The sequence below is a fragment of the Harpia harpyja genome, chromosome 7 (assembly GCF_026419915.1).
Source record: "Harpia harpyja isolate bHarHar1 chromosome 7, bHarHar1 primary haplotype, whole genome shotgun sequence".
Lineage (NCBI taxonomy): Eukaryota > Metazoa > Chordata > Aves > Accipitriformes > Accipitridae > Harpia > Harpia harpyja.
This window is the reverse complement of record NC_068946.1, coordinates 7,727,016-7,746,640: the sequence shown is the minus strand read 5'-3', so window position 1 is coordinate 7,746,640 and position 19,625 is coordinate 7,727,016. Positions and strand designations below refer to the sequence as shown.

The following is a 19,625-nucleotide window of genomic DNA, read 5'->3' as shown; positions in this document are numbered from 1 at the left end:
GAAAAGAAAAGAAAGTCTATTATGTTGAAAAGGGGCTTCAAATTCCAGCTGGTGCAGCCCCAGAGAACCTCCTCACCTCCGCGTGCATGTATGGACGTGCCCTCTGCATGGCTTCTCCCACTAGACACCAGGAAAATAGTAATTCTGAAGAATAATAGCGGTACTTATTCATCTTAGAGTCCCAGTTCTGCCTCTAGCTTGTTTCATGGCCATCTGTTGAAAAACTAACCAGCAGTTTATTTAAGTGAATGCCTAACTAAGTCTGTGAGCAGTCTTACTAATTTAATACACGAGTTAGGTATATAGTTGAGAAAAGTGGTGATACAAGGTCTGAACCTACTAAAACTTGACTTCCAGAGAAAGGCAGGGATTTTTTTAAGCTTTCTGGCTTCATTTCAGCCTCCTCTATTTTTTTCATTTATTTATTTCCTGGAAAGAAAGGAGAAGACAGCGTGAGGGCAGAAGGGAGGGAAGGAGCCCTAGGACAGCATATGCTGGGCTGTAAAATGCAAAAAAGGTTTTGCAAAACCGCATGTTCTAAACATCACCTTGGAGTCATACAATAATAAATACTCAATATTACACTGAGAGGGTCTAATTGCCAAGTAACTATAGCAATGGAGAGAAAAGGCTGTCTTTGGACATGTGCCCTCCAGCCTTAATTTTTCCCTGGGGTGGGGAAGGGGTACAGAGAATGTGCTCTAGATCCTTAATGGATAACGTTTTCCAGAGCCCCCTCTGATCATTCAGTGACTCCAGGATTTAAAAGCAGCAGACTGATTTCTCAGAAGGAAGCTAGATGTTCAAAACAATTACACTGAACTATTCCATCTCCTTAGAAAGGGTTTAATGTACCAGGTTCCTGACGCAAGGCTGTCAAAATACACTGAGACCCATTACACAGCAACACAACCCTTTATGAAGCACCTTTCAGTCCAACAGCTCACCACTGCTTCCTTCATCCCCAAAGAAACGGCACTTTCCAGTGAGCCTAACAGTCTGAAAATGAGTAAGTGTGAAGTGAGACTACACATTGGCCTGCACGAGGTATTTGTTTTTGCCAAAGAGAAGACCACATTTCTGGGTTGTGTTTAAACACTGATTTCTGGAATTTAATTTTGGGGAAAAAAGTTGAAGAATCATCTGGAGGCTTCAAGTAGCTTTCCCCTCCTGATACTTTCCAGAGCTGTTTGGAAATGGGAGGGTGGAGCTGGCACATTGGGACATACCACTGGGTCAGTGGTTTCAGAAAACACTTCTTTATCCGGTCAGGGAAAGTCTGCTTGATCCTGTTGGTATTTTTATAAGTAATGTGATGCATGGTTCTATTTTTGATACCAACTATACAGCAATGCAGTCAGATTTGAATAAATTGCAGCAGGAGGAAGAGAAAAGGAGGCTCCCTTTACAGAAGGACAAGAACTGCCTTCTCCAAGGAAGCCTCTTGAACCTGCAAGGGCTTAGTTTAACCATGTGCCTTCCAAAAAAGTTTTTTAAAAAGCCATTTAGATTTTTCTAACTAAGTAAAAATAATAGGCAATTGTGATCGTTCAGCGATATGTGAAGGAGTTGAACTAAACCAAATATAGGAAAAATCTTTCATCATTGCTCTAGATCAAAACCAATTATACTTTTAAGACAAATGAAAGACCACAAACAATAATAACTTCAGAAAAATTTTGCCAACTTCAGAGTTTTGACTTCCATTTGTTGCTTTAGCCTTTGACTTTTTAAAGAACTTCATTTTATAAATCAGTAGAACCTCCTCCACTCCAACCTGATAAAGAAAACTGTCAGAAGTTGAAAAAAATAAAAATAAGTAATTGCAGCTAAAATTGCCTTACCAAGTGTGAACGGAGACATTATTACTTAAAAAACATTCTCTATTTTTTCACAAGGCTTCTGGAGAATGATTTCCAGAAAGCCTATACAACGTTTGCAACGTAAAGTTCATTACAGTAGGTTTGAAACTATTCACACTTACATTCCTGGTTCCACAATGCTGTGGTACGCTTCAGGATATGCCAAAGACCCATAAATCACTAAGAACCCTTCCCACAACTCCTCACTCTAATATTAACATCCTCTTGTATGGAATAACTTCTTGAACACAGCGTTCTTTTCTTCCTGGTATTATTCAGCTCCTTCTCCCAATTAAGCAAGAAGGTGTGGGGCCTAGGTTGCTCTTAAGTGAAAGAGGTGATGATCCCTGGGACATCGACAGGGATTGGCAACTGCTGGTTTTTTTCCCCACACACAGGTGTACCTCATTTCAGGCCCTGAAGAGAAGTTGAGGACAGCCAGCAAAGATGCAGGAGCTGTGTAGGATGCAGGACCTCTGAGAGGGAAAACCTACCCGGGAATGTGCGTCCAGCGAGATATACCCAACCCTGCAGTGAGAGAGATGGGACCCTACAGCAAAGATCGACTCTTACCAAGGATGAGGTGAGAACCCTGAGGGGAGCACGTCGACGGGGGTGGGCCCAAGCTGGGGGCCTGTGAGAAGATGGGGATCGTGCCTTAAGCTGAGGGATACGAGGCCTAACAAGGACACAGCGGAAGCCCTGGCTGAAGAGGTGGGGCCCAGGAAGGGCTAGGGCTGTGGTGGGCCGGGTCCTACGGGTCAAAATGGGCTTTTGGGCCGAGCCCAAGGTCGAGCGCGGCCGCCATCGCGCCCTCCCGCCGGTAACCTTGACGACGGCGGCCGGGAGAAAAATCTCGCGAGATGTGGGGCGCCGCCGCTTGCTGGCGGCGCCGCAGATCTCGCGAGAGTTGCGCGGGGGAGGAGGCGAGGGCACGGCCTGAGGTGGGAGGGGACGGCCAAGATGGCGTCCGAGGGCGAGCTGGGCAGGAAGTGGGACCGGTGTCTGGCGGACTCCGCCGTCAAGCTGGGTAAGGGCGGGGAGGGCAGGGCGGAGGGGGAGGACCCGGGGAGGAGCGGGGCCGGCCGGCCGGGCGCCCCGGGGCTGGGGAGGGCCGCCGCCCGCCCGGCCCCGCGGCTCGGCCGGGCCCGGCGAGGAAGGGCCCAGTGAGGCCCGGGACACCCCTCCGCCGCTCCGGGCCCGGCTTAGGTCGGCGGCGGCCTCGGCGCGCTGTGGGCCCGGGTGGGGTGTCCTGCGGCTCCGCCCTCGGCGCAGGACGGCGCTGCCCACGGGGGTCGGGGACCGGCGTGGCGGGAGGGAGCCGGGGGGCCCCGGGGCCCTGGCAAGGTGACCTTGGCCGCGGGCTCGGACCCCCGCTGGGCCCGCTGACGGGGCTCTTCTCCCCGGCCCGGCCCCGTCTTACCCGCGATCCGGTAGCGGAGGGTGGGTTTTGACCTGCGGTTATTCCCTCTGTTGAAGATGAGAGGTTTCCGTGGGAAATCGCGCTCTGCGCTGAGCTCCGCGGCCAGCGGGACGACGCCTGCCCCGAATGAATGGGCCCCGGGCAGGCATAACCGGGTCCTTAAGTGCCACGACCTTGCCCGCCTTTACTTTCGCTATGACGACGGCTCGGTTTTCGAAATCTCTTTCTGCAGAGCTGTTCACATCACTCAGTGTACGAGGTGGGCTGTGTTTATTAAAAGCAGTACGCAGCGTGACCCGCTGATAGCTTTGGCATGTGTTACTTAGTACAGTGTGCGCAGTTTGACATTGAGAAGCTTTCCGTCCGGTGTCCCAACCCTGCAGACAGTAGTGCCTTTTCTTTAAGTAGGGGAAGTGTTCCGCTGATTTTTTTTTTTCCATGCTTATTTGTCCTTAAAGTTAGGACTATGCACATGCCTGTAGTGCTTCAGATCTGCAACAAACCATTCATAACGTTTCACTTAGAACTCTGAGTTTTATGAGTGATTGCAATTGTGTATGCACAGTTCAGTGCTCTTCATGCAACAGGCTGGCAAATCGACTAGATGGCGGTTCTGGCTTTACGAAATGTGTATACCAAAGCAAATCATTAAATGCAATGTATAGAGCAAGAAGTGAAGTGTCTGACACGAAAGGCATGTGTTCCGTGTTGGTGCAGAAGTCTCTTTTAGAGCCATAAATAATGTCTGAGAAATGTGAATGTTTATTTCTTGTTGCTGTAGTGGCCTTATGCTTGAAAGCTGATGAGGAACTCGGAGTTTTAGTTGCCTAATACTTTTCCATTAGAAAAGTTGTTTAATAATTTTAAGTAAACTGAAACTTCCATTGTTTATAACAGGCCTTTGAAAAGTGTCAAGTGCTCCAGAGCAATGTTTTGCCTTATGAAATTCTATTCAGGTTTGTCTGACAAACATATCCAGATATGTTTATGTTTCCGTAGCATTGGTTGCTTTATCATAAAATATTAAGTATGCCAAATTATAAACAAGAACTTGTTCCATGCTGCAGCTGTACATGTACATGTAGGAATCCTGTACAGGACAAGTCTGTCTGGGAGGCTGAAAGAAGTGGATACAGGGTTGATTTCGATGCAGCATGTCTCTTCAGCAGGCCTTTTGTTTTAATTTGGTGTTTTCTTCCATCCTAAAGTGGCAACAGAAGAAAGAAAACATGCTTAGACTTTCTGCACTAGTGTTCTAGATCAGGGATTCCCAGTGTTTCCTTCATGATGGCATTGGGTAGAGGTCTTGGTAAAATTCATGTTTTTCATTAGATTGCCCAAAAAGGACACATGGGCTGCAGCTTTCTTATTTTGTCCTCAGCACTATATGCAGTGTGATGGTTTCAGACACATTTCTCTTCATATGTGATAGCATTTTTCTGTTTTATGTGCTTTTACGATTGATCCAGTGACTGAAGCGTCTGTGCTGCAACCTCCTCCATGGTAATAACAACAAATGACTCGGTATGAACTTTGGAAGTGGAACAACCCAGAAGTTGCTTCATACTCTAGTAGTTTGTGACAGAAGATGGTGATGGCCTTTAAATGCAAAGTGAGTCGGTGGCCTAGCTATGCAAACTGTTAACTGAGTGCTGACAACACAAACTTTCACAGACTATCTCAGTGGAAATGATTGTTTTCTCTGCAGGGACTTTAAAAACCTACGTGGTTGTGATGATTGTTTGTGTTACATTACTGCAAAGTTTGCTGGAGTTTCCAATAAACTATCAAGGCCAGTTGTTGTTATACTGGAAAGAAAGAAAAGAAACTTTTTTACCTGAGAATTTTATTGCTTGTTATGTGGGATATAGAAGTTTACCAAATCCTCACTTCTTTGTTGGACTTTTCCTTTTGGTGGCCACAGTTTCCTTCCTGTGTGTTCCTTTACATCCTTCCTGAGTGCTATTGCAAGAGAGATCTTTCCAGCCAGTGGCTGGGGAGTAACAAACATTGGGATTAGCCCTGTGTTTTCCCATTCCAGACCCCATAAATAAAGGAAAGCACTGAATTTCTGAAGCCTTGCACGTGTGACAGTTTTCCAGTGTCTGTGAGAACTGTAGAGGCAGATAACTCCTATGGATTAATTTGAGGACTGGAGGGACATGGGAAACACTAGAGAGTGAGAATGGGAGGTAGCCACTATCAGGATGACTTTATTAGCAATAGTATGTTTTTAAATAATAGCTGGGGGCTATGCAGCCTGTCCTATCTTGTATTAGTCTGTCAGGCTTTCCACTACAGTTGTGTAAGCAAGTGTATTTGTAGTTGGCTGTGGTGTTTGTAGTTGTGCTGTACTGTTTTAGTTGGGAGATCAAGCTCCTGGAAGAAACTTGATCTCCTGCCACTAAAATGTCCAAAATATGTATTTATCTTATGATACATCTTTTGAAATGCTCTTGGTCACTACCTGTGTGTATCTTGTAATTTAGTATTAAAACTCTTTCTTTTTCCTGTTAATTCAAAACAGAATATGTTGTCAGGTGGTGTTAAGACAGTATTTAATTTCAAAGAGTTAAGTACTATAAACCTCTGTATGCCTGCTCAAAACATCGAAACATTGTTAAATGGAGTTCATATGCTCACCTCATTTTTATTAGGACTGACATTTAATTGTTTTGTTAATGATGAGGATGGGTATTTTTGTTCCCCTTCCCTTTCTAAATCTAGCTGTAGCCACAGTGTTTTGTGTGTAGTGGGCTGGGTAATGCTTTCTTGGCTGACCAGGTGGTTTCTCTGATGGGCAATCCAGGTCGTGCTGGCTCTGGCTTTGCACTGTTCTCAAGACTTTTCATCCATGCAGTCATTTAAATAATATAACTTTCTGTTCCGTCTTTCTTCCCAATACTGATTTTTCTTACCCATCAGAAAAGTTGCTTGTTTTACGTGTGGGGAAGGAGAATCAAATTGTAGTGGCTTTCTTTTTCTTCTGAGCTTGCAAAACTTCATAAACTCCTGTGTCCTCTCCAGCCTTCACAACCATTTCTTCCTTCTTATCAGTAGAGCTCTGCAGAGAAGAGACAGGGAAGTAATTGTATTGTGGTTGTCGTCCATCCTACTGGCTTCAAACCCTGTTTAAAGGGATGGTTGGTTTGTTTGTTTAACTGATTGATAGTTCATGCCTGTTTATTTGGAAAGACAATTACTCATGAAGGACTGACAGAGTTGATTTTCTCTACAAGGCTATAATTTTGGACAAATTATTATATGCCATTTCCAGGTAAGAGGGAGGCAATAAAGAGTATGTGTGTAAGGGAAGGGAGATTTGTGTGCCTGTGTGTCTTGGTTTGTTTTGAAACTGTTGTAGTTTTAAATGAGTTGAACACTGTAATTTACCTGATATTGAAAGGTAATCCTAGGAAAGCTGTTTGCTTCTTGGTTTGTGTGTTAAGTTGCTGTGCTGAAGTTAATTTTTTGCAGGAGACAAATGTTTTGATGTATATCTATGTTTGACTAAAATTCAGCATGGAAGTTTGTAAATAACCCAGTGTAGTAATGTTCATTTTCCTCTAATCCTCTGTTTTGACATCTGAAAATAAAACACTTCTAATTTCCATTTAATAGGAATTTTTTAAGAGAAAAGGGCACTTTCAGTTCTCCTGCAACTGCTACATGATTTCTTCTGGCTTGCGTCATCTGGCCTGCTTAAATAGCTGTTTCTGTCAATGGCAAGGGTGAAATTGTATTGTTTGTGTCATTCCACAGATTGCAATCCATACAATGGTTCTTTCTGAAATATTCAATGTCAGTATTTTTAAATAATCCTTCACATGGTTATGAATAGGATAAAGTCGGTCTATATAATGATAAAACTTGATTATACTTTCTGAAAACCGGATTAGACTTTCTCTAAATATACAAAAATCCTGAAATTCCTGTTTTGAAGTGGTTTTTTGCTTGGCAATTGTAATGTGGCCATCCAGTCTTAGCTACCAGGTCAACAGACTTGTTCTTCATTTGGGATTTTGTTTTTAATACTGGAGGACACAAATATTATGCGAGCACACAACTGCATTGTTATGTGAGCTTTGTTTGTAACCCCAAGTTATTTTCCTTTGTCATACAGGAGAAGATCCAATTCTACTAGTTGTAGCAGACCAAGTAGTGTAAATAATAACTGTTTATGGCTTAGGCTGTGCAGGGAGGCAATACAGTCAGCGAAAAAATGTTTCACTTGGAAGAGGTGGACAAATGCTGTACTGAGAATAGGCTTTTATTCAAAAATCTAACAGCAATATTTAGTTATGTTGTTAGCAGAGTTCTGAATACAATGACCGTCTACAAATTAAGGGGTTATTATCTTCTTTTGGAAGAAAGAGACAGCAAAATCTTTAGGAATCCAGGTCTCTTCTCCTAACTGCATTGTGCCCTGCTGTTCCTCTTGGCTGGCCATCCGACTGAGTCAGGAAACTGCGCCCTGCGCTGATCAGCTCACTAACCCAAGCTGTGAGCGACGCTGGGGGAAGCCCTGCTTGCCCGTTGTTCAAGCCTGCCTTGGCAATACTTCTGGTGTACAGGAAAACCTGAAAGAAGAGCTGTGGCATCCGTCTGATAGTGCAGCCATTGAAAACCCCAGACTATGTAAGATCTCCTCTGCTGGAAATGAATCCAAAGTGCACTGACTTCCTTGTCCTCTGCATTAGTGCATTGGTAAGATGCCAGCTGTGCCTTCTTTGGGAGGTGGCACACAGTGACACTGTCCAGTAGAAGGGAGCTCCAGCCAAGTGATACCCTAAACCGCTCGTTTGGTCCTTGAGATGTTACAGCAGTAGATGGGAACAACTCTTTGTTCTTTGTTACATCAGGTATAGTTCTCTGAGAAAATCCTTTCAGGGCTGCCGGCACATCCTTGATGATAATAAATTAATAGCGAGAGCTTTGAGAAGGATCAGGCTTCTTTCTTTAGCATTTCTGCTAGTGAGATGTCACCGTAACACTTTTTGCTTTAAGTTTCCTCTGTTTCTTAGCTGGGCCAGTAGACGTCAGTAATAGTCAACCTACGTTGGATGGTTGTGAAGAAGCATTATTGCCAACCCTCATAGTTAGGCTTGCAAAAGCCCTAAATGTGGATGTGTTTACTCCAGCAAACTTTTCTTTTTAGCAATGCTATCATTTTCATGAGTGGAATATTTTATTGCAGTAAGACAAGGTAGAGTTTTCCGTCAGAGGTGTATTTTCCGTATTATGAGTATCTTGCTGATTTCTTATATATGTGCTTCTAAAGTGAGTGCAACCCTGATTTTGTCTAAAAGCTTGATGCAGTATTGATGAGATCCTTTGTTGTGCTGTCCATTCAAAGAGCAGCTTCTACTCTTCTCCCCTTCCCCTTTTAAAAGAGGGAGGAAATGCATGTGCCGTCTCATCTCACCACCTCATTCACTGGTGCAAGGATGAAAAGTTTCTGGTCCGCTAGGAGACTATCACTGTGATTGCTTGGGAGATCATGGGCTAACAGCGATACTTACTGCTGCTGTGTGTCCATCTGCAAAAGTGCTGATGTTTATCTAAGGTTAGCCTTTGGGCACTGGTTGAACTGCAGGACTGCTTAAGGGTGAAAGCGGCCCCTGAAAGCATGTTGGGATTTTTGTATTATAATGGTATGTGGATATTTATATTCTGTCATTCCAAGTATTCTGTGTTACTACAGTCAAGTGCTAGAAGAAAACAAAACACACTTTTTCCTGCTTCTTCCTCGAGTACTTGGTATATAGTTTCACTATGTTTTCTTCTAGTGTCCTTGCTCATTTTTCTGTCTGCTATGTAAACAGTCCACACAACAGGGGAGATGAGAATGAAAGCTTCAAAGTTGGTGTTTGAAGAAAATCTGATTCCTGCCACGAAAGAGCTTGCTAAGAGTCTGCTTAAAATTAATTCTCTCCGTAAATAAGTGATTTCATGGTCTCAGACTTCTAAGTGGTGCTAAGTGCTGCCCTATAAAGGTCTTGGTGTATGAAGAAGGATCTCCTCACCATTTTTGCACAATGATTGTCTCTGTATCTTCTTAAAGTGGGATTGGAGGGGGGCAGGACAGGACACCCTACAACAGGAGGGAGAATATAGTTTGAGAGTTGCTTGCAGTTTTTGTTTGTTTTGAAGATCTTGACTTTTCTCAGGTATTTCCTCACCTAAAGCAAATTTTAGTGCTGGACTGAGCTGATGTTCATTTGAAGCTTCCAGTGCATCAGGCCTGTGGACGAGATCTGCTGTTGGACCTTGAAGCTGTTGCTGTCACTGTCTCCAGAGAGAAGCTAACCGAGCTAGATAGATTTTCTTGATCCTAATGGAAGCTGTCTTTCTAGCTGGGAAGAAATCTTCCCTGTTGGGACAAGTCCCTGACCTATTTTAGAGAGTCTTGTCTGTACAGAGTGGTTGCTATTTTCTTAGAACAAGAAGCCATCTTCCAGGAGTTCCTTCTTCATTTTGTTTCAGTCATTTAGTTCTTCTAATTGTAAATTAACAGAATCTGAAAGAGAGGAGGCTGAAGCTCTGTTTTTGTATTTGTGTGTAAGGAATGGCAGAGGAAAATAATGTGATGACAAAAAGAAACTATTAAGTAACTTAAAAACTTCCAGCTGCTATAGTAACAGCAACACATTTGCCAGATGTCAACAAGTACATTTTAATCCTTCTATTTTAAGTTTCAAGCTATTGAAGAAAAATATATCTAGGTGTGGCAGTCTTAATAGCTGCTTCAGCCTGTAGCTACTTGGGTAGCCTAGGAAAGAACCATGTAGTATCGCCGTTGGAGAGACTGTTGATTAAATTTACAGAACAAGCTTTTCCCAGATGTTCTTATGGGGCAGGAGCCCATCCTGAAGATTTGTGTTTCTCTCTGAGACACTTTTATGATGTCCTGTTGGGTATACGGCGCGTGCTCTTCTGTGTGTTAGATTGATTTGAGGTACCGTGACATTTTTCTTGGAAGGTGTATGAGCCAAAAAAGTAGAATGAAAAAGTTTTGGAGACTGGGCTTTCTGCCTAGTACCAATTCCGTAAGGCTGTGCCGGTCCGTATGGCTGGGATACTTACTGGGGAGCAGGAATAAGATGTCCACAGAACTGTCCTGTCCCCTGTTGACACTGACTGTAAATGAGTTTAAGCTGAAGTGATAGATGTAGGGTGGAAGAGGCTGTTTTTCTAGTTAAACATTTTAAACTGTCAGAGGAGGTGAAAAATGCGTTGTACTCTTTCCTGTGGCCTTTTCCTGCAAAGAGGCTGTCATGCAAGAAAAGGAGGGAAAATGTGCCCGGCGTGGATCAAGCCCTTAGCTTTTCCATGTTCGTTTGTTTTTATTGTAAGATAAACCTTTCATGTTTTATTGTTATGAAGTTAAAGCCTGGCCTAGAGGTGCTGATCTTTAGTAGAAACAGCTGCAGACTGAGTGTCCCCTGGTCAGGTGGGAGGCTCTTTGAAGCAACATGTTGCCCCTTTAAAAGGAAATTGAGCATGTGAGAACTTAAACCTGTAAAACTCATCAACAGCTCTGCCATTGTTTATCTCTGGTGTAACTTTATATAGAATTAAAGTGAAAAGCATTACTTTGCTCCCAAGACAAGGTGGTTTAGCTCCCCCTTGGTCCTGGAGACAGAGGAAGTGACCACATAACCACAAATACTTTCTAGTGGAATGAAGATGAGTGACAAACTATCCACAGAAACAGGTTCTTAACCAGATGGGGTAAGAAATTAAATGCAGCTAAAGCTTCTGGTTTGAAGTTAAAACCAAGTAGAAAAGAGCAAATGCTGTATATGCACTGGCTGATGTGAGGGGGCAGATCTGAGCATTTCTTGTTGTTTGGGTGTTGGTGATCAGCAACAGTTTTCAGTGTAGACTGTAATCTATTCCTCAGTAAGAAAAGGAATGAACCTAACTGCCTTTGGCATGAGGGAAGCTAAGGTTCTTTTTTGGCTTTGTTTCTCAAGTTGCCGCCTTGTACAGAAAACAAAAAAACATTAGCTGTCAGATCTCCTCCTTTACTTCCCTGTAGCATTTTCATTACTTAAAGCAAGGCCCTAGATATCTTACCATCATCTTTTTAACCTAATCAGCCGCTGTACTCCCCCCTTCCTGCTGGAACAGGGTGCAGTGATAGCCTCTAAAATTGCATGAAAATTGTGTTTTCATGAAAAAGAGGAATCCCTTCAGATTCACTGCTTCAGAAAAGAGCTTTCTTAAGAAAGATAGAATGGTCTTTCCTAAGTCAGTCATGCTGGACCACATCTGCTTAACAGTGGTGTTGGGTATTAGCGTGGGGGAAGACCTAGGTTTTGTTTTAGGCTTAGGCTGAATTGCAGTTGGCAGAAATAATAAATTTTTCACCTCTGGAATGTTTCCTGTAGCTTCCCCTATGGCCAACAGGAAGCAGCACTGATGGCATCTGTGTGGAGCTCTTACAAATGGGGCTGTAATGTGAGATAGCATCTGAAGGAGATGAAGAGAATACAAGATAATGATGATTTCTGGAAGTAGATGGAAAGGCACTGTATTAACGATAGCTGCTTCCTTAGTGCAGGCTTTTCTTAAGACAAGAACGTAAGCAGTTTACCACCACGCTGGTAAGAAGAATGTGGGTTTGACTGGTAACGTGGAAAATGTGGTGACATTAGAAACTGCCTGGGCTCTGCATGGAGATGATGCAGAATTTGTCATCCTGTAAATCATTTCTCATTGATTAGCTAAACTGTTTGGATTGGCAGAAGGGATCTTTTCTTGAACAGGAAGCGTAGGACCAGTATCACTCACTGCATGACAGCCCTTCTGAACCGGACAGTTCAAACAACGCCTAGGGCTGTCTGAACGGAAACTAATTACCTCCAGAAAGTCCTTTTCAGACCTACAGTACAACAGCCCAAAACAAAAAGGCAGCATAACTACATATTGTAGGAGAACACTGGCAGAGGGAGTTGGGTCAGAGGGCCAAACAGTTGTCTGTTGGATGAATTCTTGAAGATAGTAATTATCTTCAATAGCATAAACATTCTGCGAGAGCCAACACCAGCTGTATTATAGCAAAGGTAGAGAAGGAAGGCCGTGCTTGGGGAGGGGGCGTGGAGGAATTAGCATGGATGAACTGCTGCTCTTAGTAATGCATGGTGCCTCTTCCAGTCTACATATAAATGCCGGTCAGTGACACGGTATGAGTAGTTAGCTGTTTATTTGAGATGCTCCAAGTAGTGTATCTCTTACCATCTGAAATGCCGAAAAAGCCTGAAGCTCTGACCAGACATCCGAGGAACTGAGACTTTCCCTTAGCTGTGCAAATGATTAGAGTGAAACCCTGACCTTCTGCAAAATGCTCGGTTTCTAAAGTGTCTGGGGGAGTTATGTCAGGACCACTTGGCAAGCGGTCAAAGTTCTTCCCTGCAGTTGCATGTTTTGTAAGCCTACTCCAAAGTTGTAATGACCTGGTAAAGTAGTTACCTCTGTCACAATTGAAAATCTGTAGTAAAATGAAAAGAGTTTTCAAAAGCAGCTCTGATTTCCAGCTCTCAGTAAATATGGAGAGTGAAGTCCTAACAGGAGAATAAACATAAGGGGGTTTGCTCAGATCATCTGTTCGGTCACCTCTGTTCTAATATTCAAGGTTTTTTAATCAATGAAAAACATGGGGTGCTTAGTTAATTTTAATTTACTTGGTAGCGCAGTTAAGTGTTGTTTCAATAATCTGTGCCTCAATAGAAGCTACCATTAATATACTTTTTGCGAGGAAAAAGGTTTAAAGAGCAGAAGGAAACTTAAAAAAAAGAAATGTGCTCCTATACGCCAAGAGGGTATAGGATTCTTTGGCATTGTTCTGGACTCAACCCACTTAGTAATGCATTCAACAGGAGCTTAAGTAAAGATCACATGCTTTTAGGAATATTTAAAAAAAAATATGTCTTTTAATTAATAAAACTCATTATACTTAAGTTAGATTTCTCGTATTGAAAGGAGAGAATTGAAACCCATAACAGGATGTGTCTGCTGCAAAATAAACCTGAAACTGTTAGGTATTTTTTTAATGAGCATATGCATGACTGGTTATTTTTTTTCCTTTTTTAAACTTTTGTACTTCTGCGCCTTATCTGAAATTCTTGTCTTTAGTTGATATAATTAAAGGTAGGATTTACCCACTGAGCTCAAAGTTTTCACTGTTATATTTATTGGGTCATGAGAGGAGTTTTGCAGACTTGCCTGATTTCTTGCAAAAAATCATAAGCACACCTTCCAAGGAAAGCAAAAATTATTTTTAAATATGCCAGCCGAGTTTTTTAATGGTGCTGGATAAATTTTTTTTCAACTGCTGCAGTTATTTCTATATATAGTATAAGGATGTGAAAAGTCATTCATTCCTAATGTGTTTAAATATGCTCCATAATGAATGTTGTGGATGTGAAAGATAAGCAGCCTGGAGCTTTCTTTTGCAAGGTATAGGGTAACACAAAGCATCAAAGTTCTGCTGCCCTCAGGACACACATTGAAGTAGTTAAAGTAGTGAGATAAACGAAATACAATAAGATATTCATCTGCAGAATCTAAAGCTCAAGGACACAATAAGTTTTCATTTAAGTGTTTCTCATTTGCTGACAATGAGCCAAATAAATCTTAATTCCACATTGTAAATGGTGACAGAAATTCAGTAACTTTCCCTGGGATGAGAGTCTGGTTTGTTTCCCAAATCTTTCTGATATGTTGGGATTCTAATCTGAATTAGCTGCTTACAATTTCTTAAGAAAACAAGAACTACTTTTTTTCAGAATTGGTATTTAAGAACATTTTTGTTTGGTGTGCTGAAATAACTTGTAGTCTGATATTCCTGAGTTGGAACAAAGAATTACTGTAAAGAACTAAATAGTTTTCCATTACTTTGCATTATCTTAGTCCTCACTCGGTGCATTTCTTCTTACAGGTGCTGGATTTGGATTAGGAATTGTTTTCTCAGTCATCTTCTTCAAAAGTAAGTACACTGCAGTAGTCTTGACTGCCTGTTTTCCTAATTTCTGTCTATTACAGATGCAGTTTAAAATTAAGAAATCTTTGAGGCATGTAAAACTTAATCAGCATGTTAGACCAATTCTTTCATTATTGGTCATGTCTCTTCAGTTGAAATGGAGTTACCTAAACTTTTAACTGTTGTGTAACAAGGTTGTTACACGCAGCATCTCTCTAAGCTCCTACTGTGCTCGGCTCACATTCTGGAATTGCAGGAAACCCTGAGCCAAATTACTGGAGCCATGTGTCTAGACATCAGTTTATGCCACTCTTGCCAGGGTTTTAAAACTGATCTAAATTCTTTTTTAGTTATGCTTTGGTAACAGAATAATTTCCAGTAATATCTTGAATTCAGAGATTGCTCTCCATTAAATTCTAAATATGATGTCTTACTCACTGTTACTCTCGTTGTTCTTCTGAAGTGGTCTGGTTTTTAGCTGATTTTAGGACTCATAGAACTTGAAATGCCTAATATGCATCTTCCAGTAATTTATTCTTTCTTGGTGCTTATTTAACAATGCTATCACTGTCATGTGAAATGAACAGCTTTTCTTGACTTTAACTTTTCCTCTCTGCTTGCCTTCCCCCACAGGAAAGACATGGCCTATCGCTTTTGGGTCAGGGATGGGGTTAGGAATGGCTTATTCCAATTGTCAACATGACTTCCAGTCTCCATATCTTCTCCATGGTAAATTTGTAAAAGTAAGTACCAGTACTAGTTACTATTAATTGGTAACAGTTTAGAAGTTAGCATTAAACGATACATCTGGACACCATTTAAATGGATATTCCTCTGCCTTTCTCAAAAGGGTGCTAGTAAGAAGAAACTTGTGTTGCCAAAGGGGGGGGGTGGTTCCCCTGCTCTTTAGAAATTTTTAGTATCTGGTGTGTTTAGCAGTAAACTTACTAGACTGAATACATAGAATTAGTTTAACAGATCCTGCAGGTAGGTTTCCCCACAACCCGAAGACACGTATAATAAAAATACATGTTAGGCTGAAAAACTAAACTAACTGTAAGATTCTGTCTTCAGACTTTGAAAGAGATGAGCTAGGAAGAAGCATGTCGGGTAGATCTGCCTGTGGAAGCAGATCTTTGATCTTCTGTGGAGTTTGGGGTTTTTTGCAACATGAAAATACTAATCACTTGTAAGTTTTGTGGCTTGTTTGGCTGGATAGTAATGTAATAATTAGTCTGAAGAAATTGTACACTTTAAATAGTTTTGAAGAGGATAATTTAAATGAGTTCAGTATTATCACTGACCATGCTGAGAGAAAATACTTAAAAATAGATTAATTAGCAGGAACCATTTGTATGCTTGTAAACTGCCTTCAGTGCACTAAGCCCACAAACCGACTCCATTAATATTTTCAATATTTCTTCACATATAAAAGTTGGGGCTCTTATTATGGTAATTTATCATTGTGGCATCTGGAAAAAAAAAGGGGTGCACCTGCATATTTTGGATCCACAAAGCCATATACTGCTAAAAGCATTTCACTGATACTGGCGGAGAGGCATCCACCAGGACATACTTACAGTTAGTTTAGCACTTCAGAAAGTACTGAGGTAAAATGTTCTGCCAGGAGCTTTTCATGGCAAGTACACAGAATGCAAAAATTGCTCCTGTATTGCTTGTCTGCCTAATGAAGGAGGCCTGAAGGTGTTTTTAGGCTTTTTCCTGATGCATCCAGAGCTGTAAGTTGAGTCCAGTCTTCCTTTGATTTACCGGCAGATGAGCTTTTGCCAGCCTTCTACAGCCCTACCAGACATACCTATTTACAAATATTTTCTTAGCTGCCTTTTAAGTAAGGGAAACAATAAGAAGATTCTTGAACAACTTATTTATCAGAACAAAATATTTTGGACAACAGTACAGAGAAACTGTGACTTAGATGCAGCTGATAGAACACTGTCAGCTTCGGCCCAGAATCAAAAGTCTGTGCGTGCCTCTTCTGGCCAGATTTGTTAACATTAAAACGTGCTAGCTTTCCATACCATCCTGAGGCTGCTCCTCCAATTTATGTCTCCAACAAGAAGCTGGAATGACATGTCTGTGGCTTCATGTGAATGGTAAATGCCCTGTTCACATGTTCTGAGAAAGCAGTATTCATTCAAGGATGCTTGTTACTAGGGCTGGTGGGCAATGGAAAACTGACTTTCAGGTCAGCCTAGTAAGGGATTTTGTTTGGATTAAGGACTAATCTGTGTTCTGGAGCAAGGGTGGTCCTTTGAAGCATGAGGTAATTGAAAGGACACTTCACAGAAGAAGCACAGCTGCCTGCATGGCACAAGACTAGACAAATAGTTTCCAGTGCACTGTCTCCGCTAGCTTTCTCTGGCACAAAGAGGCTGAACATGCTGAGAGAGGGAAGACGCGGATGAAACCATCTAATGGTTAATGTCATTAATCTCTCCAAAATGTCGTGTCATGGATAATGGCTCCAGGGTTATTACAACAAAATTATTTCATTTCTGTTGGTTAGGAGCATGGAAAATATTGTTGCATTATCACTCATCTGGTTTTTTCCTAGAAAATACTGTTGTAACTGAACTCTATAGGACTTTCTTTACAAAACTGAGGTTTTGTTCAAATCTTAACTTGTCAAAATGTGAGATTCTGCAAGAAAATCAGCTTTATTAAGAGAGACACAAATGTAACAAGGATTAGCTTGAAGAAAATCTTATCTAGTTTTCCAAACCTGTCAGGTTCATAGGATCACAGGATAACTCAGGTTGGAAAGGACTTCAAGGAGGTCATCTGGTCTGACCTCAAACCGGGGTCAGCTATGAGGTCAGACCAGGTTACTTGGGGCTTTATCCAGTCTGGATTCTTGATTCTTCAGGATCAAGTTCTTAATTCTGAATCCTAAGTGAGAATGAGAGAGGACAGAGGACCTTCATGATACCAAATAATCAAGAGATTACAAACCAGCTTTGCAGCTGTTCTAGCTGTAACTTGGATTATCACGCTGCCCATCCTTTGGGGTTAGTAAATTGATCATGAAACACTAACACCAATGTAAGAGCCATTCATCTAGGCCAAGAGACGACTTAAAATGCAGAAAAGTTCTAATTTGTGGTCATAAGATTCTGAGGGCTTTTTAAGTAATGTGATCAAGTGGATGTCACTGTGACTCCAGCTGAATTAAAATCAAAATCTAGCAATTATTTCAAGGCTTAAAATGGTATGGCTGAGAATTACACGGCCTAAGGTTTCCTTGCAAAATGGAAAGTATCACATTTTTCAGGTTATTTAACCTGTATTATTTATCACCCAAAACCCCACAACCCTGTACTTTGATTGCAATATGGATTATATTGATGTGCAACAATACAAGAAGTTTGGCAACTGGAGCCTTTCTTCCTGCCCTTTGTGGCTTTGACTTCTATCTGATTTCTATTCAGTCTGTGAATAGTTAACTTGAACAATAATGTTGGGCTTTTTCGAAGTACCCATTTTATCAGAATGGAGGCTTATATGCATGAAAACATGGCATGCTTCTGGTATGAAAATAGCTGCTTAACTTTTCCATACTCAACTTCTCGGTCTAGCAAAGGATGAAAATGTTAGCCTACTTTCTGGCAATGTTACAAAGCTAAGTGGCTTGCTTTACATCGTGCAGCACCTTCCATGTAAGGAACCCAAATGGCTTTTTAATAATATAAGCCTTCTTGCTTTACAGGAACAGTGACTAATGACTAAGACTATCCCAGTGGGAAGGAAGGAGAAATCAATGATTATTCCTCAGGAATACTGAAGTGCCCCTGGAATAAGCCAACATTCTTCAGTAACGATCACCAGTAACTCTTTATACTCCAACAAACTGTTTCTGAAAATGAAACAAAGTTCTGTTGCTTGTTTTGTATCGTGTCTGGAAAGTGCAAGGAAGAGCTCTTCTGGGAAATAAATAAAAGAAAAATGGCCTTCTCTGGTGTGTTGACTTTCTATGTGAGTGAGAGAGAGAGAGAGAATGGAAGGAGAGGACTTCATTTTGAGTACCTAGCAGCTGTGACCACCTGGGTAAAAGCCACTGTGAGAGCTCTTCAGAAAAGACAGCCGTCGTATGTTCCTCTCCACTCTGGAAAGGCAACCCCCATCTAACATACAGTTCAAAGAAGCATTCCCACCTCATAAATCACCCACTAGACCCCTGCTGCTTGTGCCGGTGTTTGGAGAGGAATATAAATACTCCTATGTCCTGTTTGTACAGTTGCCCTTTAAAATTGGAATTTTGTCCCTTCCAAAGAGACAGAATCTGAAGGGGTGAATCCTAGCTGTGTGACTGATGCAGCTAGCCAGTGCTGTCTCTTGTAGCTTTGACTCATGGAGTGACCCAAGTTTGAAACTTCCCAGGATAGTGGGCGAATTAAACAGATGCACATGCCATCTGGCTTTGAGCTTACCTTTGAGGTTGATTGTTTTTTCACCCCTCTTCTGTGGGAGAACATATAGGTTTCAGTGTCTGGGAGTGGGTCACAAATATTTAAAGCTCTTTATTACCTTGGCAAGTCACTGGTCCAAGTATTCCCTTCTACTTTACATTTACCCCAGTCTGTGTAATTACTTGTTGGCATGTTGTCTACTGCTTTTCTCCTGACTCGAGAGGTTGTCTTCACAGCTTCTTTACTCAGCACAATTTTCTAGCTGTTGAGATGGCTCTCAAGGACCTCTTTTCTTTCTCCCATGCTTGCTGCATATTGTCTGTGTAACACAAGATGTAAATGTATGTCTCCTGAGACAGAAAGGGAATTATATAGGTTGATTCGGAGCTTTCCTTTATTGAAAGCCTGTTCTGCTGCATGGTGAGTACTGGCAGATGGGAGAGTGACAAAAAAAATTCCTCTCCAGAAAGGAAAACACAATGGAAAACAAGTTGCGCAATATTTGGGTTTTTTTAAACCATGCCAAAAAAGGAAGGGGATGGACTGAGGGGCAGTTTTCTGAGTTCAGAGAGCTTGAGAAACTCCTTATCTTTCTGAGCAAGGGGACTGAGATTTGGTCTGGGTGCTACAGCAGTCCTGCACTCCCACATCCCCCTGGGCACTTGTGTGAGGATCTTGCACGCTGAAGAAACATGTTGAGCTGTGCCCAGAGTCAGCAGAAGCTGAGGAGCTCGCCTAGAGCAATGGACTTGTGAAATAAAATAGCTTTAATGCCAGAGCAGCATTAAAGACTGTCAAAGCATGATACCATCCAGGACCATTGCTTGAGCATGTCCTTGTTTTTCCACCTCCTCCCTTGCCGGACTGCATTCATCAGTCAGGTCAAAACAGCTTATTGGAAACAGGATCTCCTTCTTTCTTCTGAA

The 19,625-nt window shown here is 41.9% G+C and overlaps 2 protein-coding genes across 6 annotated transcripts in view; one reads left to right on the top strand and one right to left on the bottom strand.

Annotated features, from left to right (window-relative positions):
- The window catches only part of CAPZB (capping actin protein of muscle Z-line subunit beta), a 70,597-nt gene extending 67,232 nt beyond the window's left edge, over positions 1–3,365 (bottom strand). The window contains exon 1 of one of the 2 annotated variants that reach the window (XM_052793603.1): positions 3,286–3,365. The gene's annotated coding sequence lies outside the window, so the exon portion shown is untranslated. Of the gene's footprint in view, positions 1–2,435; positions 2,510–3,285 lie in introns of those variants that run through there. The other variant, XM_052793601.1, reaches the window with a different exon arrangement.
- Positions 2,772–18,244, top strand: MICOS10 (mitochondrial contact site and cristae organizing system subunit 10). 4 transcript variants are annotated; one of them, XM_052793609.1, is made up of 4 exons: positions 2,772–2,892; positions 14,231–14,278; positions 14,906–15,015; positions 18,000–18,244. In XM_052793609.1, the coding sequence occupies exons 1-4, from the start codon at positions 2,826–2,828 to the stop codon at positions 18,006–18,008; spliced, it is 234 nt and encodes a 77-aa protein (XP_052649569.1). In that variant the 5' UTR covers positions 2,772–2,825; the 3' UTR covers positions 18,009–18,244. The 4 variants fall into 4 exon arrangements, with proteins under 4 accessions (XP_052649569.1, XP_052649565.1, XP_052649566.1 ...); XM_052793605.1 differs by lacking the exon at positions 18,000–18,244 and adding an exon at positions 3,342–3,544 and having other exon boundaries at positions 2,794–2,892; XM_052793606.1 differs by lacking the exons at positions 2,772–2,892; positions 18,000–18,244 and adding exons at positions 2,922–3,071; positions 3,342–3,544.
- Positions 18,245–19,625: the final 1,381 nt, after the last annotated feature.